General features: G+C 39.5%; 1 protein-coding gene across 4 annotated transcripts in view; it reads right to left on the bottom strand.

Moving 5' to 3' along the window:
- The window catches only part of ppp1r9ala (protein phosphatase 1 regulatory subunit 9A-like A), a 38,493-nt gene that overhangs the window by 3,868 nt on the left and 18,200 nt on the right, over positions 1-16,425 (bottom strand). The window contains exons 3-18 of one of the 4 annotated variants that reach the window (XM_061723515.1): positions 15,802-15,934; positions 13,911-14,031; positions 13,443-13,547; positions 12,171-12,300; positions 11,288-11,446; positions 11,131-11,184; positions 10,120-10,349; positions 8,260-8,356; positions 8,039-8,165; positions 5,829-5,974; positions 5,272-5,596; positions 5,128-5,185; positions 4,971-5,042; positions 4,163-4,364; positions 1,177-1,221; positions 236-352 (exon numbers count right to left, since the gene is read on the bottom strand). In XM_061723515.1, the coding sequence (XP_061579499.1) occupies positions 236-352; positions 1,177-1,221; positions 4,163-4,364; positions 4,971-5,042; positions 5,128-5,185; positions 5,272-5,596; positions 5,829-5,974; positions 8,039-8,165; positions 8,260-8,356; positions 10,120-10,349; positions 11,131-11,184; positions 11,288-11,446; positions 12,171-12,300; positions 13,443-13,547; positions 13,911-14,031; positions 15,802-15,934 (2,121 nt within the window). The remainder of the gene's footprint in view (positions 1-235; positions 353-1,176; positions 1,222-4,162; positions 4,365-4,970; positions 5,043-5,127; positions 5,186-5,271; positions 5,597-5,828; positions 5,975-8,038; positions 8,166-8,259; positions 8,357-10,119; positions 10,350-11,130; positions 11,185-11,287; positions 11,447-12,170; positions 12,301-13,442; positions 13,548-13,910; positions 14,032-15,801; positions 15,935-16,425) is intronic. The other 3 variants (XM_061723516.1, XM_061723517.1, XM_061723518.1) reach the window with 3 other exon arrangements.

Here is a 16,425-nt window from a genome sequence, read left to right as displayed (position 1 = left end):
ATCATCCCCGCTGACTAAAGGAAAGCTAAGCAACAAGACTTGTAACACAAAACAAATGCCTTTAACACACACACACGCACACACACATGCAGCTCTTCTGTTCCCTCTCCATTCACGGTTTAATCTGCGCTATGAAAGGGGGAGGCTCAAAGAGCATGCTTGAGAAGGTCCCCTTTCAGCGGCATCAAGGCGTCCCACACAGCTTTTGTGAGCGGGCAACAAGGAGAGCACTCACCTCGCTGGAGGAGAAGATTAAAGTGTGTGAGCGCCCAGACAGATTGGGTTCAGCAACTAACCCAGAGATGTCTGAACTGGGACTGGCAGCGTTAGAATCATCTATGACTGAAACACTCTGGAACAAGTGGAAACAAGGAACGCATTTACTAAAGCAACACATCACCAAACAGCAGGGGGTTGTTTCTACTCACTAAGAGACAAACAGACGAGTGTGAGGGTTAAGAAGAGAGATGTCTCCATGAGGGATGAAATGTGCTGGCAGATGATTTAAACTACAGTGACAGCGTACAGGACAGGTTATTGATTATGAGCAGTGATTGATTGTGATCTTCTGTGTGGCACATTTTTCAAGCTGACAAAAACCAAGATTGATTCACCACCACAACTGCAACATCTCTTTCTAAACTAGTACTCACAGTGCTAATCTAGTGAGAGAACAAACGCACACACTATTCAGGTATGGGGTAATGTTTTCACTTGAGCAGATGCATCACGATTTAATCAAGACTTTGTTTTACGTATGTAGCATAGTATCAAAGTTAAACCTGAGTGTTAAATTGAGAAAAGAGGAAATATCTTCCACATTGGCGATTTATCACAGGAGCCAATATTTATGGGCGGCTCCATTTCAACATCGTCAGATTTTATAATCCGGTAGCATATACCGAGTTTATAAGAACACAGTAATTCTAATTTCCAATCAACCTGATCAGCTTTATCCATTTCTTTTAATACCAGAAAAACTTCTCAACATCACAGAAATGAAGATTAGACTCAACGAGACTCTAAAAACACTACCACATACCCACTACACAAGGAACACTCAATTATTACAGGGTGGAGAGATGAGTGAGAAATTACAAATCCACAATTAGGTTTGTTAGTTTTGCTCTACTTTAATCTAAAAATCAAAGGTGAAACAAAAACTGTATACTGTACCAAATCTAATGAGCGACTGAATAAAGACGACCAGGAGAGACTTGTCTGTTTGAAGGAAACATGGTTCAGAGAGTTGCATCGAGAGGCAAAGTGATGGAAAATAAACAGCAAAACAACATGAAATACGATCACAAAGCAACAGAACTCGTGTCAGGATTCTTATTTATCCACTGCTCTCCAAGTCTAAATCAGAAACAGCATTTGGAAAATTCAAATCAGAGGGGGGAGAAAATGAGAAAAAACAAAAGATTCCTACATTTGAAATTGATTTTTGAAACCAAGATTCAGCGTTTTGTTTGCTCAATGCTCATCTTGTGATATGGGGTGGAGGCAGTTTGGAGGATGATGAAGTTTAAAGAAGCTAAATGATATAAGATATGCAATATCAGGGGATTGTAACCAAAATCCATCCGACCCTTAAGGAGCAAGGACAGGCGGACGACGTCCAGTTTGAAGACGAGTGAAACTAATCTAAACGGGATACCCGTATTTACTTACATTTTATAGTTGATGCCCCAGGTGCAGAGGTGTCAAGTAACGAAGTACAAATACTTTGTTACTTTACTTAAGTAGAAATTTTGGTTATCTATACTTCACTGGAGTAATTATTTTTCAGACGACTTTTTACTTTTACTCCTTACATTTTCACGCAATTATCTGTACTTTTTACTCCTTACATTTTAAAAACAGCCTCGTTACTCTATTTCATTTCGGCCTTTAAAAAAAAACTATCCAGTTAAATTGCTCCATCCGGATAGAGTGAATTTGGTTGTGGTTGTTTCAGATGTTCTCGTCCAGTTTTGTTCTTACATCCGTTCCCTCAGATTCCTGCAACTAAACTTGGATGTACATTCCAATAAAGGTTAGGATAAATGATAACATGCCTCTGAAGTTTGACTTTTTGCACCATTACAATACTTATAGGCAACTAGTCATCATATCTTCTGCTCTCTGAAATACATGTTAATGCTCAATAGTACACATATATGGTTCTTTAATACATTTGCATTCATTTTCAATGGCTTTTGTTCCTAATGGCTTTTGTCCCCCTTACATTACTTTTACTTTTATACTTTAAGTAGTTTTGACACCAGTACTTTTATACTTTTACTTGAGTAAAAAACTTGAGTTGATACTTCAACTTCTACAGGAGTATTTTTAAACTCTAGTATCTATACTTCTACCTGAGTAATGAATGTGAACACTTTTGACACCTCTGCCCAGACGTCAACTATTCATTCACGACTGACTGATACAAACAAAGGCAAATGATTTACTTTAGAAATCAAAGTATATTTTAAATTGCCACATTAAACTTTAATGTGCCCAGAAAAAAAAAGACTGGTCTCGAAGGCGTCTGGAAGCACCTCCATCTGGAAGGGTGGAAACGTTTATTGTTGTTAAAATAATTAGCACTGCAGATTTTTTTTAAAGAAATTAGTTCAAAAATAATAAGGATCATCTGGAATGAAAGCTAGGTTCTGTAATGGTAGGGAGTTTTATGTGACATCTGAAACGCTTCACTGCATGTTCTCACTATCAACATTTCTTTGAGAAGGAACAGCAACACTGCAATGGGGTAAGAGCTTTACTGAGGCAGGTTGTGAAGCTGGCCCCTTTTTTCCCCCACCACATTTTTCATACTGTTCCAACTTTTTCCGATTTGGGAATTTAGTTTAGGCCCCATCTTGAACTCAAAAAGGATTGTGGGAAAAAAACCCAGCCCACCAGAGCCTGCATGACAGACGGTATTACTGCCAAATGGACACGGACAGCTCCCAACCCACAGTAGCTCCTATTACACCCACCCTCTCGCACACTTGGAGACTGCATACATGTGTGGTAGATCAGCGTTTAAAGAAGTATTCCTTTAAAAAAAAGAAAAGAAAAAAGCTTTGCTGTGATTGCTTCTATGCTGTCAGCTGCTCTGGGTCGCAGCTTCACCGTGGACAGAACACAAGCAGCTTCTCCACACACACGCTTACAGTTAGTGACTGTTAAGAAGCTACAGTGATCATCATCCAACAGAACTCTGTCTACGTCCAGCTGATGAAAGGATCACTGAGAAGTAGTGTTGTCCCGATCACGGCAGTTTTTAATATATATTAAATCATTTTATATATCGTTGCATTTAACGTCACATCCGGTCGGCGGCCGGAAGTGATGAAGTAAGCGAAACTAACATGGTTTACATGTTTGAATTGTGACATTTTATATATGTTCATGTTGCATTAAGCTGCTGCTATTCATTTCATGCCATTCAGAACGTTGCACTAAAGTTAAGCCAAAAAGTATTTTAATTTTCTTGTGTTTATGAGTTTGCCTGGATGTCATTCAACTACCTCTTTTGAAGTTACATTTATTTATTTTTGTTATTGCACTATTCTGCACTTTTTTTTTAGTTTACAATTTCATGTTTTTACATTTTGTGGCACCAGTGCTGATAAGCTTTGTTGAAATAAATGTCTATGTTGTTCTCCAATGGACAATAAAAGAAACTTGGGATAATTTAGTTTTAGTCCTCTTTTTTTTTTTTTATTCATTGCCGAAATGTATCTGATCGGGAAAAAGTATCGGAAATGTATTGGGAGCCAAAAAAAGTGATCGGATCGGGAAAAATCGGGATCGGCAGATACTCAAACACAAGTGATCGGGATCGGATCGGGAGCTAGAAAATCCTGATCGGGACAACCCTACTGAGAAGTCTTTCCTGGCTCGTCTTTGGGGTGGATCCAAACATTGTAGCATCAGTAATGAGCTCACAACGGAACACTATCATGCCATTTAAATAGCGTGATATATGGATAATTAACAGCTTAAGTCTTCAAGACTGAGATAGACTAACTTTGCTTTTGAATGTCTTTTTTCTTATTAAAATAAAAGTAAAATACTGTATAAACACAGTAAAATACTGCAGGAATATATTATTTAGGCTGTGCTCTACATGCTATATTTATTTATTTTAAGAAATGAACAGAAAACGCACCTTATTTTTGCGATCCTGGCTTTGCTCACTGCTGGTCTCGTTGGCGGTGTACGGCAGGCTGCTGCTGGACGACGAGGGCTCTCTGTCTCTGTCCCTCTCTTTGTCTCCGAACCAGGAGAAAGGCATACAGGTGGGGATGGAGGTCATGGACTCTGCAGGAGACAGGTTCCCTCCAGATTCCTCTAGTAGCTCAGCAGACCCCCTGGACATTAAGAGCGGCAGGGAGGTACAGACTTGTAGATGGATGTGTTACTTTGTAATAATTTCCCCATTTTATTTATAGCATATCTACAAATATATTATAGCACTCCACAATGCAACATATTTACAGCATTCATAGTAGTCTATGTTAAAGGGGACCTATTATGGCATCTAATACCTATTTTAAACAGGCCTTGAATGTCTTAAAAACAAGCTTTTGATTGTTTTTGCTAAATACATTAGAAATTCAGCCTCTAAACCATGTCTTTATCTTCCCATTCTCTAACCTCATTATCTATGCGGGATTCTGAGTGGGCGGGGCTATGATAATGAGGCACTGTGCTGATTGGCTGCCTGAATGACGCGATACACCGCTATGAAAAAATGGTTTCACGCATCGGAAGCCAACCGATGTAAATCGCATTTTGGTTACGTAATGAAAGGCTGAGGGGAGACCACTTTATATATGTTAAAGCAAGAAAAAGCGTGTTTTTCATAATAGGTCCCCTTTAAAAACAGGGAATGAACATGAGCAAGGCCTCAGAGTCAAGTCTGAAACACAAACTACCTTCATATTTACATAAAAGGTACATTAGAAATAAAATACCTGCTGTCCAAAGATGCTCTCATGGCCTCCTTGTCAAGTTTCTTCCCTTTGCCGCCTGACTTCCGGAGGCCTCTGTTTTGATTATCAGTGATACCCAGTTAGTTTTAAAACGTGAGAACTTTGATAAAGTGAATGAGAGACTAGCTCAGATACTTGCCCAAAGTCTGGAAATCGTCTTTTTGGTTTCCCTGCTGCGGAAGGCTCATTAAGCTCCTCTGTAAAGAAACAGTGATGGTGAGTCTCTGTAACAAGGCAGGCCAGCTTCACATCCAGGTCTTGCTTGCTCTGAGCTCTTTCATACCTCTGAGCTCCTTTGCCTTGCCTTTGGACTCCCTCTTCTTGACGTTGCGCATGAAGCCAGAGGGAGACTGCGGTGAGGAGCCGTGTTTGGGAGGGGACAGAGAGGGACTTCCGCTGCTTTCAACACTATCCCCCTGTGACGGTGATAAAGAGGGACTGCTGGAAAGCTCTGCCTTACTGCTGGAAGCCTCCCTGGTCTCACCTGGATCGTCTCTCTGTTCGTTACCAGGGTAGCAAACATTTATGGGGAGGGACAGACTCTCCTGGATGGACCGCCGCCTCTCAGGAGGGTCTTGTTCCTCCTGATCATCCTCTTCTTCAGTTTCCTGCAGAGATCAAGCTGCTTATTTACAAGGACAATACAAGGAAGAGGGAATAATAGCTATTTATGTAACAGAAAGCACCATTTCCGCCTGTATTAAAATTAGCCCTGCTAGGAGTATAAAAGGAAGAACATCTTCAAAGAAAAACGACAATAAATTACATCTGCAAACAATCTCTCTGGAAAAGGCGGTTCTTGTTGCATGTGAGGGAATTTAAGCACATGAACCGGCAGACCTGAGAGTAACACGACGCGACAGTGAGGTTCTCCTTCAGCTTGTTCCGGGATGGAGGTTGACGTTTGGCCATCTGAGCCAGCAGGCCTTTTGCTCGGTGTGCACTGGTGTCCAAGCGGGTCGTTTCAGGAACCAACTCACCCCAGTCTTGTTCGACAGCAGAAGGGAAGCAAAAAGAAAGAAAATAACAATAATTATAATTAAAGCTGCAAGCAGCGATGAACGGGCCCTCGCACTCATGGCCACCGCCCTCGCCAACCAATCAGAAGAAGGGGCGGGGCTAATTCAGGCCAATGAAGGTAACGGTAAAGCTTTTGACTGAGAAAAGTAATGCCAATCGTCGCAGGATCGAGACGCACATTTTGATGTATAACACACCTGGGTGCACGTTACGGTTCGGGCCGCATTAACGGCCAAAGAAATGGCATAAATTGCGCCAAAATTACACGATTAATTCAAAATGGCCGACTTCCTGTTCAGTTTCGGCCATGGCGCCTAGAGACTTTTCTTTAAGTTGTGACATGATACAGGTGTGTGACGATTTTCGTGCATGTACATCAAACCGTATTGTGGGGCTTGAGGCAAGAAGTTTTCTAGGGGGCGCTGTTGAGCCATTAGGCCACGCCCATTAATGCAAACCATTAAATATATAATTTTTCGCCAGGCCTGGCTTGCGTGCAAAATTTGGTGACTTTGGGGGCAAGTTTAGGGGGGCAAAAAGGCCCTCATTTCGTCAGAAGAAGGAAAATAAAAACGAGGAAGAAAAAAAAATTCCTACAGATACAATAGGGCCTTCGCACTGTAAGTGCTCGGGCCCTAATAACAACAATATGATGAAAATATTATTATTATTATCATCATCATCATCATCATCATCATCATCATCATCATTATTATTATTATTATTATTATTATTATTATTATTATTATTATTATTATTATTATTATTATTATTATTATTATTATTTTGTATATGTACAATTTTTAAAAAGCTGTATCATGAATTAGTTACAAGACTTCAACTGCAACATTTACAGGGTTCACTGGAGTTTGTTACACATGCTTGAAAATGGTTTGTTGGATCATACAATAAAGATAATGGCATCTGTACTCCCATTTGTTTTATTTAAAGTACTTCTCCAGGCATTGATTATACCTTTAAAATCCAATCTCGGTTTATTAAAACTGCAGACACTAGCCGTTATTGCTTTCTCTCTTCCCCTGCAGCTTTGAGTGTGCCTGTCCTTCTCAGATGATTAAACTGAGCACATCCATATTTGACTGGAAAGATTTGTTTACAAGAGTAAAAATGAATCCTATGGCAAAAGGTAAAAGATGACCAATTCTTGTAAATTATTCTGGATATTAAATGCGAGATCTCTGAGAAAGAAGAATCTGAAATAAAACTGTAGGAATACTTGACTAATTAGAAGATGTTCCACCCTGAAAAGTCTGGGTTATTTCAAAAGTACAACCTCCCTATTAGGGCCTTTCTTGGGGATGAAATATCTCCTTCTAAACTCCTGCTTCCCGTGGTAAAAGAGAGAATATAGTCCATGCACGAGCTGAAAACACTAAAATAAGCTCATAGTCCCAGTGTCTAATTTCAAGTCTTTATTAAAGGACAGTACTTTTGTAGAATAGCAGCCCCAGCATCTAGAGACAAATAGACAATAAAGGATATGCTTTAAGGCGACGCTACCGGAGTAAAACCTCTATTCATGTTGTGCCTTTTCACAGTTGCTAGGTTCACCGAGCTCTTTACAATGCGTTTGTTGACATTGTAAACTGCCAAATTCACACACACTAGCGCAAGAGCAAATAGAGTTCTTGCCTCTTTCCTACGAATACTTTCTTATGTGGAGGATGCGGTAACTGAACCGGCAATTAGTGGGTGAACTACTCTACACCTGAGCTACAGCCAATAATGTCAACTATGCGGCCAGATGGGAAGGCAGAGCCTCTGTGTGCTTGTGGTCACATAGAAGGAATAATAATGGCTGGAAACAAATATTGTTCCATGTCCATACTTTCCCATACCCTGTAAAAATCCTATGAAATAGGAAAAAAGAATAAAAATATAGGTATGAACCCAGATAATCAAAACTCGGCCATGTTGTAGCTGACAGCTTGTTTCAAGACACCTTGTGGTGTGGAGAAAGAAAGAAAAATGTCTCATACTAAAAGTGGAATTTTAGCAATGCGTTGTACCTTGGAGCGAGTCGACAGATTGCGTGTTGGTGATTGAGTCTTGGCTGCTTAGTTTCTCGTCTGCAGCAGAATCCTGACCATTCGGACATTCCAGGGCTGAAACACCTCTGCACTCCAGGACAGCTATCTGTGGACAAAAAAAGTCACAGTCAGGCTCGTCCCGCTGTGTCTAGCAAGTCTGCAGTTGTATAAGCATTTATTTGTCTGACCTGGAATCTTACCCTGTTCTGCAAGCTCTCCAGCTGCTCCTTGTAAAACTTGTCTTTTTCATCTAGAGTTTTTTTTAGTTCCTCTTCTTTCTTCACAAAGTCTATTTCTCTAGAGGGGGAAACATGATAATGTTGTTCCATTAGAATTAGAATTTGGAAATGCTAATATTGATGTAATTAACACCAACACCATTCATTTCTTTAACATATTGTACACTTTCTATATAAAGTAACAAATCTAAATGTTAAAGTGGTGAGAATTGATAGTAAGGTGATGTATAATTTATACAGTAGCTATTAAAACTGGACTCGGCTTATGTAGCTTGCAAGTCTGGATCACTATAAAAAGCATGAATGCACTTAATGTTACACCAAGACGTCATGGATTTTTACTCTAAGTGCAGAAGTCCATTTCAGAGAGGAACTTCAACCAACGCTACACCAGCTCAGAGCCAACAAACCCTGTGATAAGAAGCCCAGAGTTTCTAGTTTTAAATACAGAGTTTAGACTTAGTTTAGTCTTGAGTATAATGACCCAGGGTTAAATGCGTGCGCTTCATCAATTAATGCACACGTTATTTATAGATGTCTCCAAAATGTGCATTACATGAACATGATCAATTGAAAAAATGAAACGAAACCTGTTTCATCTTTATGTAGGGAGGAGACAAAAGGGAACTGTGAGTTTCCAGAGCAAACCTGCTCCCCACACAATAAGTGAACTGACTCAGAGTACGGACAATTATTCTCATAAAAGAAACAAATTGGTTGTTTTTAATCAAGTAATCTGTCTTGTTTTCTATTGTTTATTTATAATTGGGCTTTAATAAAGCAAAAGTAAGTTTTTCCGATTAATCGATGGTATATTTCATAGAATAATCGATCGTCAAAATATTCGATAGCTGCCCTAAAAGTGAGGTAACTTAAATTTGAGAGCGTGAGCTCAAGCCCATTTCAAAGACTGCGGTATCGGCCCTTTTACACTAGTACCTACTCTGCGTGCTTCTACTCGCCATGCCCCCGTCTTGCGCTTCTCTGTTTTCTGTTTGTTAAATTTTCCAATAAAAATAAATACAATTACTTTAAACTTAACATTTCCTGAAACATTAAAAAAAAAAAACTTTTTTTTTCTAAATATCAAAAATAAAAAAATATTCTTAAACACTGCTTTTAAATTGTGCAACGTCACATTCAGAACCAACACGTTTCAACAGAAATGCTTGGCTGTGGACCGGGACTTGGAACAAGAGTCCACCACTTCATTTTTAATTCGAATTAATCCCACACCTTCAACATTTTCTTCGTCTTCCTCTTATTACTTTCACTTTGCTGCGTTTTCTCATTGGCACTGTCACTGTTGTCAGTCCCGGGCCGGCGTCTGTGCAGCTAAGTTGTTCACACGCGTTACGAAAAGCATGACGCGGTCTTCTTCCGCTTTATAAGGGACACATGCGAACCCGTGCAAAATGTGAAGTTTAAATGTATTTTTTATCTAAACAAGGCTTCGAAGCAGAGGAAATTCCTCCATCATTTTCTGTAATCCAGTTACTCGAGGAATCATTGCAGCCCTACTCACTTTTTACACACAAAGTTTGCACCACTATCTTGAAAAAGGGAAAGAGGCCATTGATCATTTTAAGAAGCATGAAGACAGGGTTGGCTTTGGTCTGCAAATACGGACTCTGGAACTACTAGACTGCAGATCAAATACACCCAAACATACAATGACTGATTCCATTTCAAGATTACTTTGTTCTTTCAACATGCCGAGGGGGAGAGTCAGCACTTGCTTTCAAATGTGCTCTTTGTGTAACTTGACTTGGTTAAACAACTGAATTCAGATAAATCTTGGGCAACATAAGATAAACTCACTTTTGCTGGTAGTCCTTGAGCAGTTTCTTGGCCTTGTTGTACTTCTTATCCAGGGCCTCGTACTGAGCCTGTGTCTCAGCTAGTTGTTCGTTCACACTCTTACACACAGCTTGTGCTTCCAGCCAGTAATTCTCCAGCTTCAGAATCTTGTCATTCCCATCATCAATCTTCTGCTCCAGAGCAGATTCCCTGGCTTCCCTCACTGACTTTTCCTCCACTGTATCACTGAGCTGCAAAGAGACATGTGACTTTAGTTGGATTAAATTATTCTGTTTGACGGATGGGCTGCTGACTGTCAGATAATCTGTCACAATTTTTATTAAATAATTTAAATAGGTAGGTGAAGCGTACTCATAAATTAAATACTTACCTGCTGTACTCTCCTGCCCTTATTTTTTAACAACTTGTGCTTTTTATTATTTTACCTCTTTTCTTATTATTTTATTTCATTTATTTGTTATTTAAGCGTGGTCTTAAATTAAATACTTTCTGAAAACCGCGAATGAGATGTGTACCTGCAGTACTCTACTGCCCTTAGTTTTCAGCAACTTGTGCTTTTTATTATTTTACCTTCTTTTCTCATAATTTTATTTCATTTTATTTGTTACTTAGAGTCTAATTATGTCTTGCCACTTTTAATGTTGATGTAAAGCACTTTGAATTACCTTGTGTTGAATTGTGCTACATGAATAAACTTGCCCATTACACATTTTGTGTTAAGTGCTTTTTTTGTAAAAAAAAAATAAAAAATCAAAGGGCATCAAAATATAATAATAAATAATTTGATTTATATATACATTATTAAATATACAGGCTGCCAAAAACTCCTCAAACCAAGTTGTAAAGAAATCAGAATTTATTTAGTATAATTATCTAGTACAGGATGGACAAGACTCAAAAAAAGTCAAAGAAACAAATATAATTACTGATTAAGAAATATTTTCAGAATCTTATTCCATAGCATGCCATGCAACATGTATTTAACGTGAGCTTACAAGACTATTATCATACCTTTTCCTTTAGTTGATTTATTTCAGATATGGCAATGCTGTGCTTAAGCTGCAACTAGAGAACAAAAGAAATAAATAAGTTGATATTTATTGAGTTTGTTAAAGAAAATAGTAAAAAAAACATGAGCGCTAAGCAACCAAATAATGATGGGTTGTACCTCTTTGAACCTGAAAGCCATCTGAGAGTTGTCCATGTTGCTTGGCAGGAACAAGGCCTCTGAATCTGGCAGCTCAAACACCTCCACGTTTCGCCCTGGAGAGAAATTTGATCCCAGAATCCTGTCCTCTAATCCATCTTCCTCCTCATACCGATCCTCCTGAAATAAGTCATAACACAAGGCATCACATATTGTGAATGCCAACACACCCTTCATGGCCAGGAACATGCTCAACGATGTGTCAACAACACCCCCAGTGTTCACCACGGCCCGGAGGGAATACCGTAATCAATAAATCTTATTCAAACATCAGCACGTTGGTCCACAGGAGACGATGCTGGAGCTCGGCTGCACATGTTTACAACTTTGAAAGGCAATAAGACCCGCTGGGCTAATTTTTCTTACCAACCACAATAAGAATCTATTTCATCACAAACAAGTGTTTCTGTTTAATCTGTCTGCTTCAGTAAATCCTATTTATTATCTGCAATCTCTCTTTTGCGAAAGCAGACGCTTGTGGCGGGTCACACTTCAGAAAGCAAACATTTCACAACTCCGGCAGGCAGACAGCAGCTGAATGAACATTTTCCAACAGAACGGTGACACATGGCTTACTCATGGCCAGCTGCTAATTTTCCTGGTTGGGCAGAGTGGGATCGGATTGGGAGCGGCAAAGGGACTAATGCTGTGTTCATGTCATTATCATAATCACAGGTTTCAGACTGGTTTTTTTTCCTGGAAGCTACAGCATCAGATTTGTATATATCTTTGTCATCTCATTTGACTGCAAATATGCTTGCAAATCAATTGTAAAAGATGAGCATAGAAGGTTAGTTGGAGCAAAGACTGACCATTCTAAGGTTTACATTATCAGAAGACTCACCTCTTCCGTCGAGTGTTCATACGGATCCTCCAGATGCTGATGCTGCTGGTTCTTCTCCTGCTCGAGTGTCTCACTTATCAAGCGGGCAACCTCGCTCTGAGTTCCTGGCTTCTCCCGTCCAATGAGGAACCTGGGGCCGGATTCACAAAACATTCTTGAGAAAAAAAATCTTCTTAAGTGTCATTTTTTTCTTAAGTTCAGTCTTAAGAAAGAAAAAAGAAAAGAAGTCATATTCTCCAAAAAAAATCTTAAGTATTTTCTCAACTTTCTTCTTAAGTTTCTTCTTAAGAAAAAACATAAGAATAAATGGTATTCTTGAAATAAAAGTTCTCAAATTTGTTCTTGACTTTTTTCTTAACTTTAAGACAACCTTGACCTGTCTTAAAATTTCTTAATCTTTCTTAATAATAATAATAATAATAATAAGCCTCTAATATCACCTTTTTCAACACATTTGCAAATGCACAAACAAAGACCTGCAATATTCTGGGCGATGCATCGGTGTAGTGAAGTCTCGCTTCAGGTGCATGACTGAATATAATGAAATGAATAATAATAATAATATAAATATAATATAATTCCGGGATACTTGGCTGCATACTGCTGTGTGAACGGTCTGCTGGAGCGGCTACTGAATCGTTCATTTAGTAGGCAGTATACAGTACATACTGATGCAGTATGTAGCATGTACTGTAGTACTTAGTATGCCATTCCGGATAAAGCCATATTTTAAGAAGTTCTTAAGTAGGAAAAATAAGAAATTCGTAAGAAATGACAGTTCTTAAGACGGTTCTTAAGAAAATATTGAGGAATTGCACTTAAGAACTTTCTTATGAACTTCTTAATTTTAGATCTTAAGACATTTCTTAAGATCGTTCTTAAGAACATATTGGTGAATCCGGCCCCAGTTTGTTTGTTGTTGTTTTTTTTTTTTTATTGGTTAGTGCAGGTCATAATGTAATATTATCCATAGTATCACACTGTATTTTCTTTTATGTCTTTCTCATGAGAATATACAAACTGAGATGTATTTAGCCCTGACCTTTTAACATAAACATGAAGGGTTTCCCTATGATAAACCATTGGCTTAATACTTTGTAAGGTAGTCTCTTATCTTAAAAGAAAGAAAACCTTCAAGTCCTATCTCAGAATTCAGGAAACTAACCTGCCTGTTTTATTTAATAACTGTTATCTCACAGCTGCACACTCCTGTCTCGAGCAAAACATTATCAATGGGGTTATTTTGAGGGCGTGAGGAGGGGTTTCACTGACCTCACGGTGCCTTTGGTGTTCTTTAGGACTGTTGCAGCAAACAGTTGGGTCACTCCCACCAGACTGATACCATCCACCTCCACTATCTGGTCATTCACCTGTATTCTGGAGAGAGGAAAGATAGCAGGTATGTTGGCACGATTTCATAGGATTTATTCTGTAAAGTTATTCATCTGAACAATTCGTTTTTCAGCACAACAGTAAAAAAAATAATACAACAGCCTAAATGCAGCTGACAAAAAGGCCAAGAGGACTTTTTTTCTGGCTTTTTTGTGAGATTATTGAAAACAGAATTTCCGTAAGGTTAAATCATTTCTGGTGTGACATCAAAACCTACTGTAAACCCTTGAATGAAGACCAACTGTTTGATATGCCAGAGATTCTTTAAAACTATGATGAGGGGCTCTTTTGAAGTAGAACATTGACGCCAACAAATGTGCAAACATGCGGTTTAAGGCACTAACTCACCGTCCATCTTTCTCAGCTGCTCCATTCTCCGTTATGGTTTTCACAAAGATGCCAAGCTTTTCCAGACCCTGGTCGGCTCCCACTCCCATCCCTATGATACTGATACCAAGGCCATTGTCTCCTGGTGGCAGAAAGATTATGCACATTATAAAGAGGAACATTTCACATCTTTATATTACTGACAGCATACCATAAAGTTAACAGCCCCCATTTTCAGGCTCCTGCCAGGGAATGACATGTGCTCCCTTTTCTCTGTAGGCGATTCAAGGGGTAGGACCTGATCTGATGGGCCCCATAAGGTGCCACTGTCCTGTCATTCATGGGTCCTTTGTCCAAAAGCCACACATTACGGCTGCATTAGTGGCTGCAGTTCCATGCCTAAACAGTTAGTGGCACTGAGACACCAAATAGGAAGATCAACAGTCAATAAATATTACAAAAGAAGGTTCTAAACCCTCCTGTTGGAGGATTGAAAACTAGTCTACATTTGACTAACATTACCCTTAATTGTTTTTGATTGTTATTATTTATCCCCCTTGCTGTAAAGCACTTTGGCACACCAAAGGCTGTTGTAAAGTGCTATATAAATAAATTACATTAAGCCCCAGATATACTTGCTGTTGTTGCTTGCGTTCGTGTCCGTTCGCGTCCCTTTGCATGCACCAACTGCAACGTCGCTCGCGTAGTACGCGAGTAGAGCGCGTCGTACCGGCGGTAACCGATAGCGGGCAGTAAGCAGAGCAACAGTTGAAAAAGTGATTAAATATTTGGTAGTAGCGGTCGTAGCAGCAGCAGATTAGAACAACGAACAAATTAACATGACAACATTGGATGAAGAGGAGATCATAACATCGCTTTTGGTTGCAATCTCGGCAAAGGAAACGGCGCCAGCGACCTCGACGTCGTCACTTGTCAGACCGGGACCAGCTGGTATCAGACCAGGACCAGCTGGTATCGGCCCGGGACCAGCTGGTATCTGACCGGGACCAGCGCCACTCGCGGCCACAGCGAGAACTGCAGGTCGCTACGCGTTCAGTGTCTTTTTGAGAACGTGCACGTCAACGCGTCAAATGAACGCAGGAAACGCGTGGCGGCCATGATGCGTCCGCGGTCTGAACTGCAAGTACCGGTATATCTGGGGCTTTACATTAATGACAGTTTGCTAGCTAAGTCACAAATTCGCTACATTTACTGACCTGCTGTCACTATAAAACTGGGTTCTGTTCCACATCAAACAAACACCCATTTCCTTAAACTTGACTCCATGCAAGCAGCAGACTTTCAACTAAGCTATTTTTTTGTCACTCTTCCACTTTCCAGAGTGACAGTGAAGAAAACAGTTGAAGAAAACAGGGCCGAAGCTGCAGGTTTGTCCTGCCAGTTCGTGAGGTCACTTTTTAAATGGGCTTTGCCTCAGATGTTTAGTGCAGGGCCAGACGTTTTAAGTCAAAACTAAGGGTTGTAAACTGGTGAGATCACAAAGGTGGCACATGCCGAGTACATGATCAATGGTAAAAAGAAAAAAAAAAAAACTTCTCTAAAAAGCCATAATTTCGAAGACTCCTATTCCAGACATCAAAATAAGATATCTTGCTTATTTTTGGGGTATTTAGTGAAGCAAAACAGAGCCAAGCAGCACTGAGCCAATTTGAGCATACTTAGACCTGATATATTTCCATCCATTTACACCTTTGGTACTAAAACTGGAGTTTTAAAGTAATAAAGAAAAGAACTTTACATGCAGCCTTGGAGAGATAATTATTACACCTTGTAAGGCACACAAACTAATATATTACATTGAGTTAAAGTTATTAACTTTAATCCATGCAGTATAGATTGAGTATTTAGGCATTTATCAGATGTGGGGATGCATTTGAAGTACCAGTCTCACCTTTCTCAATCTCCACAGGAAACACATCCATCTTCTCCACTCTCTTCTCCAGCTCATACTCTGCAGAAGCCGCGACTGGATCAACATCGTCATTACGCCGATCATATTCTTCATTGGAGAAGGTGCTGAAGACCTGTGTTTATCAAAATGGCAAAGCTTTAACATAGTTTCTGTCTTTACCAAGTTGTTCATCATAAAGCAAACAAATATTGATTGGGATCAATAGAAAGTGCACGGACGTAGTATTTTTGCTTTTGACAATGTTTCCCAGTCTATTATAGCTAAACAAGGGAATGCCCTCTACTTGACTGACTGAATAGAAAAAACAAGGAATGAGGCGTTTAGCAGCTGCTGAATACTTTGGAACACCAACAATGAAATTCCTTGTTTCTCAAATATAAGTACATATTAATCATATAACCATATAACAAACATATACAAAGCATTTAAACCCTTTATTATTTATGAAGTTGTGACTTCTGCAAGCCCTCTCAAAGGATTGGACCTATCTCAAACAGTTTTCTGGTTGAAATTAAAAAGGAACATATGCTGTCGGGAAGAGCATGAGCTGTGTGGAAAGTAGGACACAGCTGGGGAGAGCAAAGCAAATTAAGCAAAGCTCAA

This window comes from Cololabis saira, chromosome 6 (assembly GCF_033807715.1).
Source record: "Cololabis saira isolate AMF1-May2022 chromosome 6, fColSai1.1, whole genome shotgun sequence".
NCBI lineage: Eukaryota > Metazoa > Chordata > Actinopteri > Beloniformes > Belonidae > Cololabis > Cololabis saira.
Note: the sequence above shows the minus strand (reverse complement) of the source record. Positions and strands in the feature narration are given on the sequence as shown.